This window comes from Sinohyriopsis cumingii, unplaced genomic scaffold (assembly GCF_028554795.1).
Source record: "Sinohyriopsis cumingii isolate HCF-2022 unplaced genomic scaffold, ASM2855479v2 utg001887l, whole genome shotgun sequence".
Classification (NCBI taxonomy): domain Eukaryota; kingdom Metazoa; phylum Mollusca; class Bivalvia; order Unionida; family Unionidae; genus Sinohyriopsis; species Sinohyriopsis cumingii.
In genome coordinates, this window is record NW_028316078.1 from 128,262 (window position 1) to 156,147 (window position 27,886).

General features: G+C 35.9%; 1 protein-coding gene across 1 annotated transcript in view; it reads left to right on the plus strand.

Moving 5' to 3' along the window:
• LOC149771380 (uncharacterized) overlaps nucleotides 1-27,886 on the plus strand; it is an 82,092-nt gene that overhangs the window by 15,294 nt on the left and 38,912 nt on the right. Inside the window, exon 2 of the mRNA XM_089948519.1 lies at nucleotides 11,266-11,405. Within this exon, the coding sequence (XP_089804645.1) occupies nucleotides 11,266-11,405 (140 nt within the window). The remainder of the gene's footprint in view (nucleotides 1-11,265; nucleotides 11,406-27,886) is intronic.

Sequence of the window (27,886 nt, forward strand, 5' to 3'; positions counted from 1 at the left end):
ATGTTGGTGGTTTGGATATTCATAATGCATTACAATTACTCCAGACTGATTGACATATTGGTGATTTGGATATTCATAATACACTGCAATTATTCCAGACTGATTGACATGTTGGTGATTTGGATATTCATAATGCATTGCAATTACTCCAGAGTTATTGACATGTTTGTGGTTTGGATATTCATGATGCATTGCAATTATTCCAGATTGATTGACATGTTGGTGATTTGGATATTCATAATACATTGCAATTATTCCAGACTGATTGACATGTTGGTGATTTGGATATTCATAATGCATTGCAATTCTTCCAGACTGATTAACATGTTGGTGGTTTGGATATTCATAATACATTGCAATTATTCCAGACTGATTGACTTGTTGGTGATTTTGATATTCATAATACATTGCAATTATTCCAGACTGATTGACATGTTGGTGATTTGGATATTCATAATACATTGCAATTATTCCAGACTGATTGACATGTTGGTGATTTGGATATTCATAATACATTGCAATTATTCCAGACTGATTGACATGTTGGTGATTTGGATATTCATAATACATTACAATTATTCCAGAGTTATTGACATGTTGGTGATTTGGATATTCATAATGCATTGCAATTACTCCAGACTGATTGACATGTTGGTGATTTGGATATTCATAATACATTGCAATTATTCCAGACTGATTGACATTTTGGTGGTTTGGATATTCATAATACATTGCCCATTATTCCAGTCTGATTGACATGTTGGTGGTTTGGATATTCATAATGCATTGCAATTACTCCAACTGATTGACATGTTGGTGATTTGGATATTTATAATGCATTGCAATTATTCCAGACTGATTGACATGTTGGTGGTTTGGATATTCATAATACATTGTAATTACTCCAGAGTTATTGACATGTTGGTGGTTTGGATATTCATGATGCATTGTAATTATTCCAGACTGATCTGCTGGCAATACTTGAGTGCACATATCGACCCTTCTTTAGACACTCGCCACATTTCACACTCCTTGCCTTTGAGTTACTGTTGGATGAAGCGGTCTTTGGTCGATCTGTATGAGTTACTGTTGGATGAAGCGGTCTTTGGTCGATCTGTAGAACATATTTCCGTATCAAAGGCAGTTTTGAAAACTTGGAAATGCACCTTCCGTCGTCATTAAGAATTACTTTAGCAACATCAATGGATAACTGGCTGATCCATCAATCAAGTTCTTGTTTAACTCTTGAGAAGTAGTTAGCTTATTTTGATTATGTTACTCGAGTGTCTGTTTATTTCTCGAGTAACTGTCACGTGATAAATATATTGTCATCTGACACGTATGCACCAGATTATGGGCGTATTAGCTCTATATTGCAATCCAAATTGTTCAGAACACTGTGTCAAAATCATCCAGTTTGAAATGCCAAAAAATAGACCGGTAATTCTAAATTGGGGACGACAGGTAGGGTTACGGGTTACGTGATTCCACTACTATTTACAAATTAAGAAAAGGTCTTTCAACCAACCAACATTCAAATGTTACGGTCGATTGTAACAAAACAGAAAAAAAAAAGAATAAAAGAAAACAAAAAAGAGAAAGAAAAAATAAATAAATAAATAAAATAGAAAAACAAGATAAATAATCGAAGAACAAACAAAACAAAAAAAGCGAAAACACAGAACATCTACCCGATTCTGCGTCTATAAATGTGTTTATGCATATAACAATATCATATCGTTCTTCTCGCCGTTAACCCGGACAATGAGTTCAGTTCAATCTCAAAGCATTAAATCCCTCACAATTTTTAACTTCCCGCCGTGTTGTGACATTCTCCCAGGTGATTTCCGGTAAAAAAATATATCAGTAATTTGCTTTTTACAGTTTCTTAAGATTAGAAAAAAAATCTCCTGAAGGATTTTTTATATTTATTATTACAGCAAATACTTGGATTGCAAATTACGAAACAGCCAAATGTAGCTCTTGGTTGTTCATGGGAAGTCACGTTTGCAGAGTTAAGCAACTTTTGGTACTATTCACGGGTGAGGAACAGTTGTATTAGATATGGCTTGAACTTTTGAGGGAAAACAGTAAACATAACATCGGTGTTTACGGAGAAATGACGGTCGTATTATTATCAAAACTTGTCAAATAGAGATCTCTTTATCCGCTTTTAAGAATCCTGGCATCTGTAGGGTTTTAAACGTACCAGCGGTGACAATTGAGGATGCCATTTGAAAACAACTACGGCTGGACGCTTTGTCACGTTTCGTGCACGTTAGAGTTAGACAGTTTTGAAAATTCAAACAGGAACAATAATTCTGTTTATAATTAATGACACCCCAAGTTGAACTTGTCCCAAATATTTTCAACTTGACCAGGACACATTCTCACATAGCTGACGGAATAAAGCCAAATGCTAAAATAGCAATTAACATGAACGCAGGGTGAGTTGAAAGTATATGGGGCGAATAGAGAAAGAAAAGGAAAGAGTTTACAAAATACAGGGCCTCGTCCGTTTCAGGCAGAGCCTACAAGATGGGGGGGGGGGGGGCAACCGGGATATATCTCCCGAGCTCGTGCCCGTAAGGGGGCCCGGGCCGAACATCACTTTTTAATTTTATAATTTTTAAAAAACAAAAGCCAGAAGAGGCCCGGGTGTTTCTTACTTCTCACCCCAGGGCCCGTTATCGCTCTATACGGCCCTGGTCTCAGGTGTGAAATGTCAGATACATGCATAGTTAAAATAATAGTTAAAAGTTAATTATCGAACTTTGTTAAACTATTTATAAAAAAAACTATATTAATGCAATCACCATATTCTGTTTAAAGACTGAAGAAAGGATAATCGCCTGACCAACGATCAGTTCTCCCCAGTAATGGGTAGAGTTAGCGGTGGCTCCTCATGATTCATTGCCAGTTTAATACCGAGTGGGAGGCAACCTGCGCGTTCTTACCTGCTTTTCATGCGTGCGACAGAGCCCACTTGATTTAGAGTTCTCGACTGATCCCTTGTGATCAAGTGATAGTGTGAACAATGTTCTTTCTGCTTTCTTGCTGACTTTATAATTTGGATTTTGATATTTAGTAATGTTTTAGGTGTAGATTTTGTAAAGACTGAATTAATCTCTATACTTTGCTTATTGGAAACTTGTTTATTCACATTCTCGAGTCTAAGGCGCTTGCCTTTACAGACCACTCGCGCATCGTACTACGTCCGCGTGAGTTTGGATCTCGGCTGAAATACGTGGGTATGTTAGAAGCTTTCAAGTAGCATCCTGGATGTCGAATGTTCTTCCTGGGGTCTTTCTCCGCGCCATTTATACTGGTCACCGTATATAGCCTATCCTGTTTTAAAAATGACGTTATATCCATGAAAACCAAACCGTTATTCACATTTTTGGCCATTTTGGTTCGGTAACTAAACTGTGCGACTGGTTTGGACTCAGCATTATGCGATAAAATTAATGCACGTTTTAATTAATGTGATAATCCTAAATTTTCAGCAATAATATGCGGCAGAATGTTTGAGAGACTCAGAGAAATACTGATTTGAGATCTATGTGTCTTTTCGATATTTCGACGTCACGATGTTCATTGTATAAGACTGACCTTCACTGAATCACTTTAAAGTGGCAAATCACACGTCCGTCTCATCTTCATGGTCGACAACGTGTGCATACATGTAGGCTGAACCGAATAGTTTTTTATTATTTGTGCCTCAGGTAGACGTCAACCGATTCCTGTGGATATTTGTCATCCCGGCATATACAGGGCACAGTCTCACTAAATTTCTCAAAATTGTCTTCCACAAACTGAGATTTTTAAATATCATATTTAGAGTTTGGTTTTGGAACTACAAACTTTTCCGGGGTCTTGAGTGGCCGAGTGGTCTAAATTGCTCTCAGTTACGGATAACTGCCATCTCACCTCCGTCTGCATCGGTTCGAGTCTTGGATTCGGCCAATGTTGGAATGTGAGAAAGCTTGCCAGTAGCTTCTCGTGGGTCGGTGGTTCTTTCTGGGGTTTTCCCTGGTTCTTCCTCCACCATTAATGTATAGCCTATCGTGTGCTGAAAAATAGCGTTAAACACAACAACAACAACAAACTTTTCCGTTAATGTTATGCATACATTAAGGATAAAATACGGCCATAATTACCTATATTCTCCTGAAACATATCCTGTTTTATATCTGATGAAATATTGAGAATTTTCCCAAATTTGAGGTTTCCTCAGCTCGTTTCTAGAAGAAAAATAAGACGTACTTTCAAAACTAATGAGTTATTTGTTTTTGTATGTATTGTAGCTACGTCACAAAACTCAATATTGTCAGAAATGTCACAAGCAAGATCAATCGAAATTTGGAAAGAAAAATGTTTTAGAATTTTAGTGAAACTGGAACTATTGCCTGTAACAACTGTTTCGTACCGTACCATTCTAACCATTCTAACGGGTTTTTTCCCCGTCTCTGTGCCCTTTCATACCTTTTGAAGATAGTTTGCTAATGTGGTGCCAACTGAAGTTATTGAAATTGGGGTTTCTGCTTTAATTCGGTTTTAGAAACCTACACGATTCCGCGTACATTCGATTAAACGTATATAAGTTGTAAACATTAACAACAACCGTTCAAACGATTTCGATGTTAGCGGGTCTACGTATTGTTTTGTAAAGTATGGTGTTGTTTCAGACGGTACCTTTCTAAACGGTCTTGGTAAAAATACAGTTTATGAGGACATCAGCTTAATTTTAAAAAATTCGCCCCGCCCCCCGCTAAAAGTTGCAATTTTGCGCTCCCTCCGAATAGCCCCGATGCCACCTGTGGGTCCGCAGCCCACAGGTTGGGGGCAAGGGGTCTAAAGTAATCAGGTACAATAATAATAATTTATATTAATGCCAAGTAACAAAGAAACAAAAGCACTAGGGTGCTTTTACTGTTAGTTTCCTCAAATTTAAGTCAGCAAATGAAAAATGTAACAAATAGAAAAGGTAAACGTAGTGATAGGTTTGTATTTTATTTTATTTTTTTGTATTTTTGTTTAATTATTTTTTATTTTTTTGTCGTTGTCCTTAACCGTGAAGGGCGTTGTGTGAAAACTTGTCGCTATCATGTGGCACAAACGCCGATATTGCATGCTCGGGTAAAGTTAACCGTGTATCATATCCCAGTAAAAGTACAACATTGTTAATAGTGCCTTGGGATTAGACTAACCAAGCCCCACTCTTTGATATATATTTGAAGCCATGCAGTTATATGCATTCCTTGCGGAGATAAAGAACATGGTCGGGTTTCAAGGTTAGATATGCGGGATAATTACTGCACTCAGTGATAAACTCCGTGTCAATATCCACGGTACTTCAAAATTCATTAGCCCCAAGACGCCACTGTGTTACATGGAAGAAAATGATGTTTTGATTGACTTGTACATATCATCTGCATCTGAATGTGAAATTCTATATGACAACTACTCGAAATAAAGCCACAAAAAATTCCATATTCACATGTGTTCAAACTTGGATACGAGAGTTCAGTGGTGCTTACAACTTTTAATAAATAGTTGTTCCCTCCATGAGTCTCTGTGTTGTCCATGATTAGCTATTTCTCATATCTTTACTGGCATTTTTAACATAATCGACAAGAAATGTCATCAAAGTATAACATCGCTTACGACTGACAGTTTAAATTTATCTTTGACAAATAAACACAAACAGCGGGGGAAACACAGTATACTTGAATGTCAGTGTCATGAAATGCAACGGTATATGTGTGTTTATGGTGTCTGTGTGTGTGTTTGTGTGTGTGTGTTTTCTAGCACTCGATACATTTATCTAGACGTTGCTTGGAAGGTACATAATTTCTACATTGGGAAAAACAGGATTTATAACAGTAGTATAGGATCACGATATGAGGCACAAGATGAAATAACATGCCGCCATTTTTAGCGGCACTTGGGTAAAATGTGTAATTAGAAATAGGGATCCATTTCTATGATACTTGAGCGTCATTGTGACGTTAACAGGCCGCCATCTTGTGGTTTGATAACGTCTTGATGGGAAATCCTACGTTAAAAACGTGTAAATGTGTTTAACATGATAGGTCTGTCTGGTAGGAAATATAGCATTGTAATATTATGGGTCTATTTGGAAATATCTCATTTAAACAATATTGTTCTCTCTGGTGGAAAATGTAATAGGGGGTTGGTGGGTGTCTGGCTTCTAACTAACATGAGGTATAACTTGTATAGGTCTCAAGGGCCTTCAACGAGAAATGTAATGAATGTTAAAATTACACCAACTATAACATACCTTTTGAAATCACCAAAATTCACTCACTTCTTTACCTCACAGTGTAGGATGTAAAAGAAGATGTATATATATAAATAACTGAAATTTATTGAATGTTACGTGTGTTACAGACTGCAAGTAATGTTTGCCAACACAAACAGCCACTATCAAACCAGTCAGAATAATGAGTTGTTTCAGTTTGGTTGACGAATTTGTCAGAATTACTGTCAGCCAGTTGTATTTATTGCAAAAAAAATAATCCACTTTTAGACAAATTTTCTCTCATCAATTTTGCTTCAAATTAACGAGTTGTAGACTCCACTAGCTATGGTAACTTGCTAAATACAAAGACAGACCTTTTTATCCAAAGTCAGCATACTTGTTACAGAATCTTTTACCTAGACTTAGAGGAACATTTTTTTATTTGTGGCATAGTTAACTTAACTCGGAATTAGGCTGAAAAGTTAAGATTTATTTCTTTGAAGGTAACATCGACATATTCAGTGTCAGTTCATTTTTGGTGACACGTGTATACATTTATTCTGGTTGAGGCAAAGATTGTGTATGTGTCTGTGTGTGAGAGAGAAAGACGAGACATTGTGTGTGTGTGTGTGTGTGTGTGTGTGTGTGTGTGTGTGTAAGAGAGAAAGAGAGAGAGAGAGAAAGAGAGAGTGTGTGCGAGAGAGAGAGAAAGTGTGTGTATGTGTGTGAGAGAGAAAGAGAGAGTGTGTGTGTGTGAGGGAGAGTGTGTGTGTGTGCGAGAGAGAGAGAATGTGTGTGTGTGTGTGTGTGCGAGAGAGAGAGAGAGAGAGATTAAAAGTTTGGTTCCCAACATACATCGAGGTTGCGCATAGTACACTTTGTATAGAATTTTATGCGAAACCCCAATATTGAGAGAATAAGAGTAAATATAAAAAGTTTTTTTTCAAATTTAAAAAATAATATCACTCTGACTTTTAATGTGAATTTAACGTAGCGGGGTTCTCTTGTCTCAATGAAAATTTCACATAATCGGGCATTCTTGCATCGAAAAGAAACTGAAGACGATTGGGCTCTCTGGTTTCAACGGGAATTTAACACAATCGGGGATTCTGGCCTCCAACGGAAATTGAAGATGGTGGGGCTACCTGGTAACAATGGGAATTTAACAAAGTCGGGCATTCTGGCCTCCATCGGAAATTAAAGATGTCGGGACTCTCTGGCCTCAGTGGGAGTTTAACATGGTAGGTCCTCTGACCTCTAAACACAGACTTCATGTTTTCTTTCTATCATGGTATAACAAATTCGCATAGAAAGAAAACGCTTATTTTATTTCTTTCATGGTGCAACAAATTCACATTCGAATGCTGTCTTAGGTATGAATAAGATATTGAAACACACACATACACACAATGTTTATAATGAACATATTTGGCGTTTGTTTCTTTCTGGCAATTATTTGAGATGGATATCTTTTGTAAGAGATCTCGGCGTGTTCTGGAAGTAAATGTGTGTGTGTGTGTGTGTGTGTGTGTGTGTGTGTGTGTGTGTGATAATATATAAGTAGCTTTGTGGATATGGAATGTGTAATCACTCCTACCCTGGACATTTTTTACAGACAGCAAGAAAATATTTTTTCAACAAGTACAAACACTCTATCAGATTGAGTATAACATACTTCAGTCTACCAGTGACAGCTTATGATGACTTTGAAAAGAAACAGAAATAAGAGTTAGAGACTTCTTACAACGCCAAAGCGAACATATATTTTCTCAGGAAAAAGAAAGCAAAAGGAGAAAGCAACAATAGGAGAAGACGACAACGTTGAATAGGCAACATAACAAAACCGTTAGTGTGTTGCAGGACATTTTGGAAGAGTTAAAACGCTTGAGAGAAGTGTATCAAACGCCTTTGGAGCAGCTTAAGAGATAAGATACCCAAACCTACACCTCAACCTTCCACTACGCAAATATAGCAGGTTATGCAGTCATGGTGGACAATTGATTTCGAACACTCTCACTCGATTTTATGATGAAAATGATCATATCTGTGCAAACAGAATCTCTAATTACATTTTGTAAGCGCGTTTTGGTAATTATTTTCTAATAGAAGTGTATCCATCACGTGTCTTGTAGAATTTATTTTATTTTGTTTATATACTTGATTAAATTGATATATTTAATATACCTTGGCTCGTGTTGTTCTGTTCTATATCTCTGCTCAGATCTCTATTCCATCCATTAATTCCACATTTTTATTATCCGCTCGACCCGAGCAATAAAAATCGCGGTCTATATAACGATAGACACCACCACCACCTAACAGGAAGTTATATTTGCGAAACTTAGGTAAGTACTGTTTTCAAGTGTAGCATTCAAGACCATATTACAAAGACAGCAAATCCCTTAATCAGTTTAACCCATTAGCATGAATATAATTGCATGGTAATTACATCAAAAGCTCCATTCAGCGTGAAGTTTGTACGTTTTTCTCTCACACCAACACACAAAACGTACAAACATAAAAGACATCACAAGTTAATCTAAAATCAATATTTCACCTTCATTCTACCATCAAATGGCAAGTTCCAATTCATAAAAACGTGAAACCTTTCACTGTTATGGTGGTTTTTTGTGGGTTTTTTTTTTTTTTTTTTTTTACTTTTAAGGCAAAATATTGTCATTACGGATCCTCACGAGAATCGGCATAGGAGGCATAATACGGAACTTACACAGAATGCAAAACTGATAGCCGAGATATTTTGCAGTAATAGTCAAATCATTATCATCGTCGTCGTTGTCTTCTTCTTTTTCTTCTTCTTCTTCTTCTTCTTCTTCTTATTATTATTATTATTGCTATTTATAATCATCATCGTCGTCGCCGTCGTCGTCGTCTTATTATTATTATTCACAAGCATCATCATTAATTATATCCTTCAGGATTCTGAATAACTGCAATGGTATCATCACGAAGAGTTTGTTATGTTGGATGTAGACCACTTATTACTTGATGTAAACCATTATTTTACCTTTTTATAATTAACATTTAAAGCATGCGCAAAAAAGATACAAGATTTTAGCCTCGAAACTATGTCAAACTCATAAAGTTAATGATAACAACACGTTGAGTGGTGCTTCACCTGAAAGTGCGATACAACAATGTGCGTGTACACCGGAAATTTGCACCTTGAGGATTTACCAGTTCCAGCATTTCAAACGGCTGTACATCCATTTCTATTACGTCAAAAAATTGAACTGAGCATATAACTGACGAGTTAAATGTACAGTTAGGTCATAATACCGATGAGAAAGAAAGAAAGAAAGAAAGAAAGAGCAGTAATGTAGATATCCTTCTTCTACAATAATACAGGTATCGCGTAGGATTTGTCCCTATAGTATTATGTATATATTTATGTAAGTAGTAGTAAGTATGTGTAGATATTGGTGGATTACAGCAATTCAAATGAAAGGTCCAAGAATATTAAAAGAACATACTAGCAATCGATGGCGAAGTGCAACTCATTGAATTACACATTATAAATAATGGGACCAGAGCTACACTTGATTGAATTCAACAGTTCTCAGAAAAGAGTTCAGCGAGCACGAAAACTTTGGGACATTTTATTATTGTGATGTCGTCCCTATCGAGTGGATTGGGGTCAAAAGTTTCTACTCGCTCCGAACTTTGGATTTGCGATTCTAGTGTTGTCGTCAACCCACAGGGCTGTGTTGGTGCCAGCAAGTCATACAGCCCCATTAATGGCCGGCATTTATTACTTGTATGTAGGTCTGAATTTATGTACCTATCACAAAAAAATCTTTAACAATTTAATTAATGCATATATTTTAATGCTTTTCAACACTTCTGTAGCCTGATAAAATCTATCAGACATAACATTGATCCCAGATTTAAACTCCTCGTTTCGGCAATTTAATTTCATGTGTCCCGTAGCAAGAGTGTTCTGTGTAGCTTATTTTGCGTTGAGAAGAACTAAAATTGAGTGGGTGTGGAGTTTAAGCTGAAAAGAAGGCACATGTGTGTGTTTTGGTGATTTTTAACGTAACAATTTTAGTCATATCACTACGATGTCTGCAGTGTGGCTGTTTATAGTGATCTCTAGCACTGGGGCATCATGCCGCAGACATGTAGCATGATGTTCCACCCAGTCACATTATCCTGACGCCGGGCCAACCAGTCCAAATGCTAAACTGTTAATGCTGAGTGCCGATCAATGCAACTGCTAGTACCATTTTTATAAGTCTTTGGTATGACTTGGTCGAGGTTCGAATCAGCTACCTCCCGAATACGAGACAAATGCTGTAACCACTTAGGCCACTGGAGCGGTCCATGTGATGTCAGTGGAGCAGCAACAACACTTTTTGTGACATTGCTACACAAACCTACCAACCTATTTCATTTTATCTTGGATTTGTGTACCTTATTTGTTTATACATATCTTTTTATTAGCAATCCCGTCTAGATACATTATTAGACTTTTCAAAATACGTTTTCAAAAGCCATAATCCAACAGCACATTTCGCGTTTAGAAAAACAAATTTAGGTATGGCCTCAACGTGATTGCACTCAAAAAATGACATGAAATAATTAGACAATGTGATTTCACTGTCTATTTAGAACTGGCTAATAACTTACTACAAATCGCATGATAGCAGATATTGAAGATGATGGCAAACACTTTGAAAGTCATATTGCTGGAAAATAATAGTCAGCCATGGATGAACAATTATTACCACAAATAAAATAAAATTAGTTGTTAATATATTAAGTGTATTCTCTTTACAAACTTTTCAAATTTATAACTTTCTGATACTGAATACACAAAACCCTACATATTGACCAAAGAACCCAGTTGTTGTCTGTTTCATAATTCTCTTTCACTGTATCTTCTATGTAGATATTTACATATTTACTCTCAACGACACTTTCTTCATTTAAACCTATAATAATAATAATAATAATAATAATAATAATCCACTTTTCAGGTTACCCATTTGAGCTGGATATAATCAGTAATGGCAAAATGTCCCCCTACCTCCAGCAGCCCGAGTTTAACAACAATATTCCCATTCTACCCCCTACAGTGGACACAGTTAATCTGACATGGGAGGCTGGGGATGAAAAGGTAATCTTGTTTAATTATTTATTTATGTAGTTATTGCTTGTTTGTTTGCGTGTGCGTACGTGCGTGTGTGAGGGCATGCATGTATGTATGTATTTGCCTCTTCATTAACTTGTCTCTTCACTTGCTTACTAACTTACTTTATTATTTATATATTTACGTATCCTGCTTGTTTATTAGTGATAAATGAAATAAAATTAGTCTAAATATCAGTTCGACACTCAATGATGTTACCTCTGTTAAACGGACAAAGAGTAAGACAGCCCTGGTTATTGTTTCTTCTGATGGAAGATTTCAAATACGTTAATGTACAACAATGATGTTACCTCTGTTAAACGGACAAAGAGTAAGACAGCCCTGGTTATTGTTTCTTCTGATGGAAGATTTCAAGTACGTTAATGTACAAAGTCACAGATGTGTAAGTCTTGGTCAAAATAGAGTTAATGGCTACTGAATTACATAACTCACTTTATCATAAGTGATCTTACTGTTTAAATAAACATGCGAAAATAACTTCGCGATGTTCTGGTGGGAAAAAAACCACCCAAGCAAACTACAGTTTTATATTTCTTTGCTCTATTGGCCTATTAAGTGGGATGTATCCTTTTTGTTATGGGCATTTTTTCTGATATCGAATCGAGTTTGGACCGGTTATTAGCGTAGCAAGTAGCATCAGTTGAATTGTTGGAAAGCACCCCGGTACGACAAATGGTATCTCTTACACTAGCGGTCTGACATCTGGCAATGTTTGGCAAATAACTTCCAGATAGTCGAGAACCCGATCAGTGTGTTTCCCATTGTTTTTGTGTTATCTGGTAAATTGCTTGTCGGCCGCCAGTTGTTTCCTGGTTTTAGCTACAAGCCCGTATTTTGGTATAAACCATTGGTCAATCAATTGGCCGGTTGCCAGCCGGAAGTAGATCTTCTGCCAAGGAGTTTTGTGCAAAGTGATTCCAGCCGTGATACTGGATAATTGTCGAGACAACTAAACAGACAAATTCAAAATAAGCGCATTCTGAAAATATACAATTCGATCTTGTAGTGAAGTCACTTGCAAAAAATATATTGCAAGAAGATGATTTGGTAGATGCAGTCTTTTAGTCCAGACAGTGAACCCAGACATCAAGTATTCTAAAAGACATAACTCACTTTATCATAGTTTCGATGTGCATCAGATAAGACTTTAAAGGTTTACTTTATGGTGAATGTGCTGCCAGTCTGATGAGTGAAAGCTCTGGAGGTATACAAATTGCATGCACCTTGTTTTCATAACATACACATAGATGCAGGATCGGTCTTATGGTAGACAATTACGTTCCACTAGACACTTACATACCTTTCAAATAAAATGCAGTGTAATAATAATAATAATAATAATAATAATAATAAACTATCTTTAACGAGGATAACACATTTGGTCATGGCTGACCCATCTGCCATGTGGTCCTCAGTTTTTATAATCGGCTATGTTAAAATAAAAATTGTAATACAAAATAAGAAAAAAAAAATACACAAAATAAAAATAGAAGACCATGCACATAACCGGGTATCGTCGCACACACATTTGTACGTATTTAACATGAATGACTATGTGTGACTATACTGGGAAACATATAAATATAAACAATATTCAATACACAGGTACATACATTTCAGCGTAAGTCTTAATTACTATATCTATCTATCTATCTATCTATCTATCTATCTATCTATCTATCTATCTATCTATCTATCTATCTATTCAGAGCTTTTAATATGCCATTCCAGTAGGTGCTGATACAGTAAATGAGATTTTGTAATTTTTTCGACCAAGGAATCTGGAGATAGTTGTTAGTCGTCGATCGGAGATTACGCTCAGTATTCGATGATCTTAGTTCAGTTATGTTAGAGATATAATCTGGAGAAAGACCGTTTAAAGACTTGTATATCATGATCCCTTTGAAATAAAGAACACGTTTTTGTATAGGTAGCCATTGGAGAGGTGAAAGCAAAACATTTGAGGGAGTCATAACAGGAAATTTCAGTATTATTCGGGCTGCGCTTTTCTGGAGTCTATCAAGTCTGGACAGATTATAATTTGATGTGTTTCCCCATATGGTATAGCCATAATCTATCAGTGGTAGTATATAACCCGAAAAATACATTTCAAGTGATTGTGGAGGTACACATTTCGAAACAATTTTAACAGAGTTATTCTTTTGACTACCATTGCACACAGATGATCGATATGCGCATTCCAGCTGAGGTGTTGATCAATGTAGATACCAAGAAGTTTTTGATTTTTGACAATAGATAGGTCAAAGCCATTTTGAGTTTGAAGTAAATCCATGTTAGTAGATAGACGCTGCTTTGTTCCAATTGTCATACATTTCGTTTTAGAGATGTTAATATGCATTTTGTTTTGATGACACCAAACTGATATATTGCTGAGGTCGATTTGAAGCTTATTTTTAATGGAGTCTAGAGATTTACCAGATAAATGCAATATAGAATCGTCAGCGAAAAGATATGTGTTAGAGTGCGCTGGATACAAGGCTAAATCATTGATAAATAGTAGAAAAAGAAGAGGCCGTAATATAGATCTTTGAGGAACACCACTTAAGATATGACTTGGTTCGGATATATATTTACCCGTGCAAACAACCTGGTGTCTGTTTGTGAGATACGACGTGAACCAGGCAACTGAGTTTGAAGAAAACTTGTAGGCTGAAAGTTTTTTTTAATGAGCACCAAATGGTCAACCAAATCGAATGCTTTTTTTTAAAAAATCAATGAACATTGTGCCAGTAAGTTCTCCTGATTCTACTGCTAGTAGCCATTGGTCTACAAGTTTTGTCATTGCAGTTTGACATGAATGATTCTTTCGAAAACCTGATTGTGATCCATGGAGGAGTTGGTTCTTGTCAAGATATCTGAAAATATGTTTGCTGACATGTTTTTCAATAATTGTTGAAAGTACGGATAGAACAGATATGGGTCGATAGTTGGATGGGTCATTCTTTTAATTTCCCTTATAAATTGCGAATAATTTTGCTGACTTCAATGATTTCGGGAATTTACAGGAAGTGATACTACAGTTAATTATTTCTTTCAACGACTCTGAGATTGATAAAGCTGACATTTTCAGAGTTTTAGGGTGAATTCCATCTAGACCAGCTGATTTGTTTGTGCAAGTTTATTTAGAATATCAAAAGTGTCATTTATTGTTATTAAGGGAATGTTGAAACTAACATGATCGGGTACCCTTTCATTCACGAATTTAGTACGTTTGTCTAAATTAGGCTCTGTATTATTAGACCTGTCAAGCGTTTGGGAGATATTAGTAAAACAAAATGGTTCAGCTGGTTTGCAATATCGAGCTCATCAGTATAATTAGTGCCATTAACTATAATTTCACATGGTGCTAGAGGCGCATGTTTCGTTGAAGTTAGATTTCGTAAGTGATTCCAGATGGATCTGTTATCGGAGTTTGATGTGATGGCTTCTTTGAAAAAGGAGCGTTTGTGTTTTACAATTATTGAGTTGACTTTGTTCCGCCACAAACGACAGTTTGTAAAGTCTTTATATTTATGGTAGTAGTTTCGTTTGCGTTGTGCCTCTGCGATTTCATTAGTATACCATTCTGGTTGTTTTGATCGTTTAATTCTTTTGATGCGTATGGGGACGTGTTTATTTAGGATAGTAAGAAAACAGTGATTCCAGATAGACAAGTCATAATCTGCGTCTATGTTAGGGAAATGTATTGCGTTAATGTTTTGAGATCGTTCGGTGAGAAATTCATTTTCAGCAAAGTTTTTGAAACATCTGTATTGCATGTAATAGTGCAAGTTGTTTTTCTTTGCGCTCTGTTGCTTACGATTTGCACATATAGGATTGTGATCACTAATAGGGAAACATGGTACGTTTATCTCGTAGAGATTGGTTGGATGGGTAGTTTAGATGTGGTCGATCAGAGTAGAAGTACAGGCTGTTACTCTTGTTGGAGCATATATTACCTGTGTAAGGTCGTGCAGTTGTATCATATGTAGCCATTTAGTGTTAGTATCTTAGAGGAGGTCAATATTAAAGTCTCCCATGATAATTACTTCATTGTTGGAAAAAAAGCAGCCTCTAACTCATGTTCAAATTGGTCAGTCCATGAGGAGAGGGAGTTTGGGGGTCGGTATGCTGAGCAGATATAGATTAATTTACTACTGAGGAAACTTAACTCGATCCATATTGATTCAATAGTAGAATTTTCAAAATCTGTTCTTCTCTTGTATGTTAAGTTATTTGAAACGTACATGACTATCCCTCCTCCTATGTCTTGTGGTCGATCTCGTCTTTCCAAAGAAAAGTTGCTAATCTTAATATATTAGTGGGCAGAATAATCCTGTCGTCACGTTGCTTCAGACGTATAATTTTTTTCCACTATGATGATCGAAAGTATAACACATTCTCTTAATCAATTCGTTTGTCCACCACCAGCTCAAGTGTCATGTTAATATATTTCGTCCTGTTTTGTCGCGCCATTGTAATGTGAGCATTCATTCTCTAATGGTTGTCTTATATTTACGTGAAGGACAGGGCCACTATAGATTCATATAATCCAAATTGCTTTCAAATTTTCACCAGTGAAAATCGTTATTATTCAGGCCGACGTTGCATCGAGTTTATAACTGCCATGAAAAATACTCCAACTTTGAAGGAACCTATAGATAGGCGTTGAATATTGGAAAGAGAATCTTACCATGTCGTCTTTACTGTAAATTAGCAAATAAAACGGGTACTTTATTGTACATATTGATAAATCCTATTTGAATATTGGTAGCGATCGTTAACAAATATGTACACACCTTTTAGTCGATATCTTTTAATCAGTTATGTTAGTCTGCTTGTCCGTGCTTCCTTCAGTCGGTTTTTCATATAATCTGCTCCGATCAAGTTTTGTATAATGTTTGATAAGGATCGGTTGATGAAAACAAAGGTTTCCGAATGGCTAACGAAGAATTCCAAAAGAAAAAAGGAAAAGTAAATATATTTGCGATTACGAGTATAAATATATTATTTGTAAAGGGTATTACTCAAACATTTTAGGTTATTTTGCGAGTTGAACAAATTACACCGTTCACATTGCTCAGAAACTGCTCGAATCATTCGTAGATCCTATTGAATGGATCGTTTCGTTCAAGGTACGCATCACTGCTCAATTACCTGGGGTGCTTATTCGATTAATCGGCTAATAGATGTGTATTCTACTGAGATAATTTTTGCGTGTGTATGCTTATTCCGTATCTTATATCACGTGTTTAGGCTCGAAAAACAGTAACACAAGAAAGAGTTAAAACAACAAGCTTTTAAAAATACAATAATTTATTTCCCTGGAAAAACTTTGAAAAAATATGAACTTACGGTTTTATAGAACCAAATCCAAAAATAATCCAAGAATAATGCAAGAATTTAAATTACGTTAGTCCTACTAAGAAAATGTTCTATGATTTCACGTTCGAATCCCGACGAAAAATCCAGGATGGAAGACGATGACGTATGTTGCAATCTGTAGTGTTGAAGTCTACAGTTCCTTGTAGAAACAAGAATTATCACTCCGATTTCTGATAGCTGGCTAAATATTTATTAAAAAAATGTCCTTGTTTGTCACTTTTACATGCGCACACGTATTTTCCAGAAAAATAACAGAATTAATCCTTTTGAGTCCAAGTAATTTGAAATAACTCCAAACAGCACAACAAACAAGTTCCAGTTTAACAGCCCAGCTTCTACTGCGAATTATTTTCCAAACAAACTTGTTTCTTGTTACGTTTGGTAAGATCACACACACGTAACAATAGGAAAACATGTCATTAGATTTTACATGTCGATTGACGGACGGACAGACAAAAGGCAAATGCGATTTGTTTAATATATTGGTTGTTATTTTTTTTAGAAACGAATTCAATATCTTACCTCTGCAAATGTGTCAGATCAATTTTAGCTTATATAATTGGAGCTAGTTTTCATTCTAGTAAAGACTTTTTTTATTATTTTATGCTAGGCTGTAAATTACTAGATCCTCCCCAAAAAAATGATTGAGATAATTCACTGGAGTGAAATACGATAAATAATTTCACTGAGCGTTGATATCTAGATAACCGTAAAAGTAGAATTTATTCTTAAATACTTACGTGGCGGAGCGGTAAATATTGCCGCCTTGGCTTGAGTTCAAATCCAACAAAGTGCGAATTATTTTTTCACATAATGTGCTATATTATTTTGACTTGGGAAGGAGAACTATGCAAAACTTTATATTTTCTGTGTGAATAATCCACCAAACACAGCAAAACATAACCCGTAAATCGCTGACATCGCTCGGGATATAGGAAGAAATCTGCTACTTCAATCCGTTATACGGTACATTATGCTAGCCAATATGTTTGAGCATAAAATTTAAATAACATTTGCTTGCTACAAGTGAATAACTGATATTTTTTTTATATCTCGTAGATGAAAACCTTGAGTATTTTCACTCTTGGCTTCGCCACTCATGAAAAAATTTAATTTTTCACCTACTCGATGAAATATATCGTTTATTCACTTGTTTCAATCGGATCTCCTCTATGTAGAGTCAGATCCAATCACCTTTATTACTGATGATGCAGCCATTAGAATGTCTGTCTATTCACACATAAGCTTTTACCAAAACAGCTGTTGATTCATCAATGTATAAGCGTTGACCTTGTCAGAATGCAGGGTTTACTTAAGTCTGCTGTGCACAGTTCTCCTGGGAAATATCACTTATAATTTGTCATATTATTTTATTATTAGTGACTTGAGTATATTGGGCGTTATCTTTGTAATAGTAAAAATACACAAATACCTGTAACTGACTGGATACCATTGCCAAACAGATGCGTATATAATTCGCGAATAAGGACCCCTCGGGGTGCATGGAGTCGGTCATAACCGAAAGAAATACTACTTGGTGTTAACAGAAGAAATATTCTGCATCAGAAACGCTTCGAATGCCACTAAATAACAAAATAGAAGAAAACATGTATCTTTGCTTCCGTTGAGCAGATATTATCGTTAAGTTACACCCATTTATAATCTATGATTGCAATGAACAATAACGAAGCTCCATTTTTATAAAAAGAATAATGAGACGGGTTAGTATTGTTATAATTGTCCCAGTCTTGTGTAATAAATTGTTTCTATAGATGGGTCATTCACAATGTAAGCAATTACTTTTGTAAATTAGGTATATCTTGAAATTCATACAAAAAGTTAATAGGAAAACAATCAAAGCACTATAGAAAAGGAAGAAAAAAAACCTGACGATAAAATTCATTCGGTAATGTTGTAAAATTAAATATTGCAAATGGATCCGATCTACCTAAAAGTTCATCTATGAACTTCCATCAATATGAATTGCGTTTATGTCAGACAACTGCATGTTATGTGTGGTATAAGGAAGTATTTTCAGAAGTGAAGTGGAAATAGTGTATTGTCAACTTCGCGAGAGGAACTGTTCCTGATATATGTTACCAAAGAAACGCAGATTTTCTGTTTCTTATATATTCTTAATGCAAAAACCGCCCATTTGTCATTTTGCATTGCTTTCCTAATGTGCAAATGCAATTAACGGTTGCACGACCACGTCGACACAAAGAAGTTCGAAAGTTTTACAATAATTCTTGGACAGTTTCATTTCCAAAAATGTAGCCCTTACATATAATACTTCAAATTTTGTATTGCGTCATATTAATGCATGTTTTAAAAGAATATTTATTGTGCGGATTGAGACCGTGAACATTGTTGGGGTTGAAATACTATAGAATTATCACACAGCTGTCGTTCTCGACTGACTGCAGAGTGTAAAATCTTTGAACAAAATATTGTAATGATAGTGAGTTGCCTATAATGATTTTATTTCTTTGTTTGGTGTATTTTTGCATTCAAACGCAAATTATGTGATAATGGCTTGTGTGCTGACTAGTTCGATTTCGGTTTTTCAATCAACACTCACCTATCTCTTATTTCTCCATTGTTTTAAAACATTTTTAAGTGTGATGAGAATTAAAATCGCTAAATAGACAATTTTAAAACTATATTAAACCAAAAGTTTTTACCTTAAAATCTTGTAATGTTTCAGTGTAATCAAGACTATATTTGTGACACTGGCTATCGAACAGAAATGGGCCACACGAGCTCAGTCACTGACAGTTTGCCCCATGTCACATCGAAACTATGGGGAGGGGTGGTTTATTATAAAAATCAGATTATTTGAATATGTTGCATGAGTTCTTTTATATGCATTGTGTGTGACACCACCAACATGCTTTCATTTATTGACCTATTTTAAGATCTGTTCCGCCTGTCATAGAGGCAGCGAGGCTGAAACGAAGAAAAATTGAAATTCACTTAAATATGGAAATATAAGTTATTTAATTACACTCACAAGGGCAGATAATTGGGAAAGGGAAGTAGTAATATTAGTCATATTTTTTTTTAAAAAAAAGCTCTACCTTCATCCAAATTAAATACATGTACAAACATTATTATTGTTGATGGCGAAAATCTTAATGACCTTAATAAAATTGCAAATAAATTTCAATGATTTCTTCTAATTATTGGGCTAGATATTTGTTGGTGTGGGTTTTAACGCTACTTTTCAGCACATGATAGTCTGTTCATGGTGACCAGCTGAACTGGTGGAGGAAGAACCCGGGAAAACCGAGCTAACGACCGCAGACCTACTGGAAGCTACTAGTAAGCTTTCTCATATATCCACACTGGTCTAGCCCAAGACTCGAATCCACATAGACAGAAGTGAGAGGGTAATGGTCGGTAAAAGCGAGCGTTTCAGACCACTCGGCCACATTGGACCCCGGGTTATATATTTGTAAGGATTTAAATTCATCGCTACGGAAAACTGAATACTGAACGTATGCCAAATTAAAGTTTTCTTCAGATACCAAATATTGCTGAAGCTCTGCATGAAAAGAAATTTAAAACGTGTATATTTCAAAGGCTACTGACTTTAATGACATGACTGATAAGCTATTAAAAATGTCAATAGACTGCACCGTTGAACAATTGACATGTATTTACTGTATCCATAGGCGCAAATACTTTGGTAGATAATGGAAAAGCTAGAATTACTGAGTGTCGACAAATATAAACTTTTTTTCCAATTTAACCTAGACATGTTTTCAATTCAGATTATGAGTTTACTTTTATAAAGATAATTTAAGAACCCCGTGTCAATCAGGTTTCTGTTCAAATCGCTCATGCGAACATTACTTAGTGGTTTCATTGATTCATGGTTAAATACAACTGAAGACTGAAAATCAACTGGAGTTTTGTTCTTACACCTTTGTAAAGTTTGTGATAAGCACTGATAATCATACCGTTTTATTACATATGATCAGCAAATCATTTTACAAAACGTCATTGCGATTATTTTCATTCTATCTCAAGCATTCTTGGCAAGAATCGAACCAGTGCCGCAAGTAACGGCGCCGACGGTCTTGCTCGAATGCATCAGTTCCCTATGATATCATGTAAATGCCTTGCATTTCTAAAAGGAATGAAAGTTAGTTTGTGCATATAGATGAGTGTTACATTCCGCAAACACCTGCGAGTGCGTTTTTCGTGCACCTTTAGACCTTACCTTTGACTTTGTACTTTCCTTTTCGAGGGTTGATGACATGGCTGAGTGGGTTAGGTCGCTGTTGTGAGAGATTTTGCTGCCGTTAATCTCTGCACTGGTTCGATTCCTGTTTGGAACTAATTATAGAGCTCTGAGATCTCGATCTCTCTCTCTCTCTCTCACACACACACACACACACACACACACACACACACACACACGCGCACACACACACGCACACTTAGGCAAATAGATATGTGTATCCGAAAACAAAGCCATCAAAATAACAACAAGTAGTCGCTGCTGGACTGATAAAGCATTAAGGACACAAGGCCATAACCCAAATATTCTAAATTAACTTGCAATTATGGGGCAACAATTTAAGATCAAAGTACGTATAACAAATAGTGATCTGCGACTTGTTTGCACGATGCACAATATCCTAAGTACCTTTCATGCAAGGGTTCGTCCGAAATACGTGTCTGCTCTCACAAAGGTGCATCATGACGGCCGGTTAGCTCTTTTGTTTGTTTGTTCTGTCTTTTATTTTTTTAAATAACAATACCTTTTGTTTCTTATCAAGTTCAAACCACTTCGATCAGACTATCATTTACTAGCTTTTTTATAGCATGAATAGAGTCTATTATGACTGTATTGTCTATGATAACCCACTTAGCCCATGAATGTCAAACGAGAACAAACAATTACATAGATTACAGCAGAACCGGGCTGTTTGCACATGGCTATAGTTCAAGTTGCTTTAATACCAAGAACTTGAGATTTCCATCAGACAAAACAATATTGGTTTCATTCGCATATCCTTGTCCTGTGTTTTGATTTCGTCTGACTTAAAAGTCATGTTGAAAAGAGTTTAAAGATGGGTCCAAGCCAACATCCAGTCCTCGCCAGTAAAGCAGGTTTTACCTAACCCAAAATATTGCCAAGTACCAACACGTGTCTGTAATATAGACTAATCTATACGATCACATCGAAGATGGATACATTTAAATTTTATCAACAATCGTTCAATAGCCGCCGTCTGCTTCATGGCTTAAACTTGTGTGATAATACTGAATTTGACAAATGCACCATACAACTCAACCTAAAACAAGTTTTATTATTTACACGTAAATAATTAACGTGATATTACAAAATAAATTAACTGCATTTTTAACGAAAGAGCCAATATGGTACTCATGAAAGAAAAAACAATAATTTCTGTAATCGGTTTACTCGGTAGCATTCAGAGAAATGTATTTATAGTTTTTTGGGTGTAAATACTGCAGACCTTGAGAGTACAGTATATCCATCCGACAAAACGAATTCATATTTTCCCATACAAATGCAGTAACCTTTTTATTATATGCTCACTTTTTTTATTCTACCTAAGGCTTAATTATATAAACAAAAATACACTACAAGAAACAAAGTAACCGAATGCCTGCCGTATTCCAAATTAAATACACAAGTGCAGATTTATCATTACACAACAACAACAACATCACTGATGCGCACATAACTCCGTCCAGATACATTTGAACATAGAAACGCGCAAAAGAAAATGGCGTTTTGATCCACTTAAAATTGAAATTTGGAGTCATAATGGGAATTAATGCAACGTTTCCATTTGATCTGGAATGAATGGATTTTGGTATTTTTGTGGATTCTACGAAATGTCGTGATTATAGACTGGATTTATCTGTACCAATTCTACATGAAGTACATTGGATTTCAACAGCGTGTTGACATCTGCAAGTGTGTTTATGTTCTGTCATTGAATGTTTGAAATCATAATGTGGGAAAAATATGAAGTCTTTCAATTGCAATTATCAAAAAGACGCTATGTAATATAACGTCTATTTCATTTTGAGTGCAGTAAGGAGAATGTAATTACACTTGGAATATGGTCGAAACTACAGTACAATTTCGAAACGTGTAATCAAGCTTGAGAACCCATGACATAGCTCATGTCATTCGGATTTGCAGAACTAAGAAAGTACATTTTCAAGAAATGTAGAATGTAAAACTGTAAGTAAATTATTTGCCATTCTTATTACGAGCTAAAGAGAACAGTTTATGCCTTGTCACTTGCATGTTATTTGTAAGGACCCTGTCTGGCGTCTATAGCTTGCCTAAATCCAAAACATTGTATCAAAAAAGATAACGCGGAATGTGGCAAAGCAGCTCGTATGTGGCGGTCCACGAAACATCTGCTTTAGTTCATTCAGTTGGTTTACTTCATCCACAGACAAATAAAATAAATCAAATGTGATGGCATCTGCGTCCATTGTTTGTTTACAATAAAAAGTAGTTTCTTTATTCACGTGAGTACAATATGAATTACACGAGAGTTCAATGTTGTAAAATACTGCAGTATTCTGACAATGTAAAGCTAACGGAGAAATAAATGAGCATATAACAATTAAGTTTAGGGGAAATATACCTTGCTGATACACAAAACACTTTGTTTCAATATCGCTAAAGCATAATGTGTATGTATTTGTTGTACCATATTTTAATCACAAATACAAATCTGTATTTGGTTTACTCGGTGGGACTCAGTGAAATGTATTAGTAGACGACTGTTCAAATTCAGGAAATACTATTTTCGGGATTAGATACATTGTACATGTTTAGTTAGGTTATCCCTAAAAATCAAATCTTAAATTGGTTTATACGTAGATAAAATATCAAGTACTTACAGCAGACGATAAATTGCAAACAAATATATCCCTTTACTTATAAAAAGTTCAGATATAATTCTTTCCCAAGCCAATAAGCGTCTGACCTTGTCTTTCTTCAGTTATCTAATATGCTATCTTTCTTTGATCATTTATTTTTTTTCCTGTGTAAATCATCACGTAATTTGGTCCTCATCTTTTAGATTAAGGTAATAGACAGTGTATTTGCTTTGGGTTATGTTTTCAGTCTATCTTTCGGTGATAAGTGAGGAACCTGAGAGAAAAACGTGTGCCAGTCATCTCACCCCCTCCCGCCAGAAATATTGCAGATAGCCATGCCAGAACACTTTTACCATACCCACGAGTATTCAGTTGGTTGCATAGTTATGAACGTGTTCGAATATTCTTATTACAGCCGTATCTCTTTCATCACATTCCTAACGTGTACAACACGAGAGTCTGTTACATCTGTTAATGAACTTCTATCTAATATCTTTAGTTTTGAAGTTTTGAATGATTTTCGATGTGTATCGGATTAATCATTCATAAGTAGTTCCTCCACTCTTGCGATACCACACTTAAATTTACTCGCTACGAGAGGTTATTAGAGTGCTCAAACATTAATATATCTTGAATTGTATAGGTTATTAAATCTCGGTCACGTTTACAGAGACATATAGTACGAAGTCTGTAGACTTTCCGATCATTGTCGTTGTTTAAAACATGGATGGGGAAGGGGGAAAAAACCGAGTGACGAACCAGAACAACGTTATGGTTCACTGGCATTCTGATCCGCTCAGTTGTTGCATTAGATAGTTTCACTTATATTCCGATTGTATTAGATATGTACAATATGGGTCCAAAGAAACTGGCAGAATTCGTCCCAACGAGACTATAAATACAATAACCTGGTTCCTAGTGTCTTGGTCAAACAAGCAAATAAACCAAATGTGCTGGATTAACGCACAATTCTGAGAAGAGGAAAAACAACTGTGCATGAGCTAATTTTTGAGCTAAGATTGTCTTCTGAACTTATCTAAATGTAAAATCTTGACGTGAAGGAAAAATGTTTGGCATCCACAGATTTCAGGATGATTGACAACAGCATAAATAAATGATTGACTGCTGACATACTGGTTTGGTGGCATCCAAAAACAGGGTTGTCCTTGCAAACAATACAAACATTTCTCTCTCTCTCTCTCTCTCTCTCTCTCTCTCTCCACACACATATATATCGCTCTCTTTTACTTTGTTGTATCCCTGCCATGAATTTGTTGAGTGTCACCTTGTCAGTTCGTCTGTCTGTCTGTGTTTAGGCAAGTGTGGTGGATTATTCGTCTTCTATTAACACAATTATATATGAATTGCTTCCATCCTGTAAATTGCGTAATTTTCTTCATCAGAGATCTTGAAACGCTAAGTAAAATTCGGTACTGTTGACTTTTACCCCTTGTTGAAAACGATCATCAGATTCATTTGTTATAAGCACTTGCAAAAGGGGTGAGAATGTTTCATCAGAGAATAAATTACTATTAAATCTAGTCAGTGTTTAAAGATTTCCGATGTACAACAGAAAAGGAATATGACGTTTTGTTCATGATTATCACGCAAAGTCTCATTACGAGGCACTGATGTGCTTTGTTGATGTGGCTTGCTTATTATGACCTTATTAATATTGGACCCTTGCGTGCTATATTAATTGTCAAGACAGCTAGTCACTAAAAATGTGAACGGGAACGGACTTTAGTACTTTAATTATATCACCCTATGGTTTACGGCGACATTTACGATGAAAATAGCTCACCCACCCCCTCTGTCTCTCTCTCTCCATACATACATACATGCATACATACATACGTACATAAATATGTACGTCCGTGTGTGGGTGTGTTCACGCGCGCAGCTTAAAAAAGTACCAGGACGCTAAACTTTCGTATAAGTCTAATTTATTGCCTATTTTAAAAGGGCGCACTACGTCTTTAACAGTTGCTTTCCTTTAAATACTCCACTTTATACATATCACATCAGCAAATTCCGCATGAATCATACTACATAACAGGTCATGGCCTCACCGATGTCATTGAATCATCGGGAGAAACTGACGGATAAAAACTTTGCTCTTGATTACATTTGAATCATTTGGGGAATGAAAACAGGCTTATCTGTTATAGACGGCGTCTGATCAAGCGTCGCACTCACTGCCAGATGGGCAATATGCAACACAACAATGCAAGACATTCATGACCATTCTGCGGCTCTTATTGGTTGGGTCTCTTTGGCAAGGGCACGAGAAGTAAAGATAAGTAAAACGTACATATAAAAAATATGTCTTCGTTCTAATCAGCGGTTATGTCTGGAATTAATACAAAACGTACCGGATGATCTTGAAATGGCTACAGAAAATTATTCACTTTGAAATTCAATAACATATTGCGTGGTCCTTCCGGAATTGAACACCGACTTCCATTAACGCGGGTCTTTTACATACCTCACCGGCTTTTGGGGATTTCCTTCAACTAGACGAAAACTTAATGACTTCTGACGTGTTACAAAATTCCGATTTGATCAATCTTCTCTCAAGTACGGAACTAATTGACGTTTGTCTTTGTGAAGACTATTGGAGTTGTCATTCAGTTAGTTCAGATGGTGCAACATCAAGAAAAATCCTGCTCTGCAGGGTTAAATAGAAAATGGCTTATTTTGAAATGAACTGTGATGAAATTGAAAACTACTACCACTATTACTACTGTTCTTACTACTTAATAATAATAATAATAATAATAATAATAATAATAATAACAATAATAATAACAGCAATTTAAAAATTTGTAATAATGTGGAAGGTTTTAAGATCCAAAGTCAATGAAGTAGTGCGATCATAGGAGAAACAAAGACCAAACAAAACTTCTTGTTGTTGTAAACGCCTCAGCGTCTCCAGTCATTATTATGAGAGAGTTTTCCGTCGGTTATCACTCTTTAAGAGGGTTTAAAAATTTTTTTAAAAAATCATTTGGTGTTTTGAAACAAAAAAAGTAAAGTATACACGCCTCGGATGCGGGAGTTCATGGGCTCGATCCCCGACCTAGTCATACCAACATACCAAAGGCTAATAAAAATGGTACTAAAAGCTGCCTCGCTAGGTGCTCAGCATTAAGAGGTTAGTGTTAGGACTGGTCGACCTGGTGTCAGGATAATGTGACTGGGTTGGACATCATGCTACATGTCTGCGGCATGATGCCCAATGCTAGACATCACTATAAACTGCCACACTGCAGACATCATAGCGATATGACTGAAAAATTGTTAAAGCTACGCTAAAAATCTAAATCACACACACACACACACACACACACACACAGACACACGTAAAGTATACAGAGTTCTACAGACTGAATTTAAAACCCACAATGCAAACCTGCTGATGGTGTTTTTGTTAAATCCAGGAACAGATATTTATATTGATTTTACAATAGTCTATGGCCCTAAAAGAAATGTATGTCTGCTGCCGGGGGGGGGGGGGGGGTATACATAACCACCGAATTGCACCGGAAACGTTTGCTAATCATATAACTCAGTAAGAGAAATTAGCCTTTCGGAGTATCTAGTTCATAAACTTGGTCAGTCCTAATTGTAGCTTATTGTTGTAATCTGGGTTTGTTTTGGCTCTGATGTTATTTTCCAGTACAGATGTAGACATATTCATGCACTTAACTACATAGTGTATGGTTTATTTCTACAGTTAGTTCCTAAAAATCCCTTATAGCCATGTATATGCTTATGTATTCACGAACACATTATAAATTGTCAAGTTGTTACGAAATGCTTGAAGAACATTAACAACTTTACCTTGGGGATCCTTAAGCTTACTGTGTGAAAAAATGATACGCACATATTTGTTTATTAATTGGTTTACAAAGAAGCTACACCGAAAAGAAATCGGAGGATTTAAGACAAACCACTGGTCACAATTAGTAGAGTCTGTACTATTGAAAATAATTCTAGTGTAATTATATAATATTACAAACATGTACATGCATATTACAAATATTACAATATTATACAACTTTACGAATTTTTCACGAGTGTGAATGGGGTATGCTTCTATTTCTCGTGACATGCTGCACAACAAAACATACATTTCACTGAAGCGGCCGTAGTTGTTGTTGTGGGGTTTA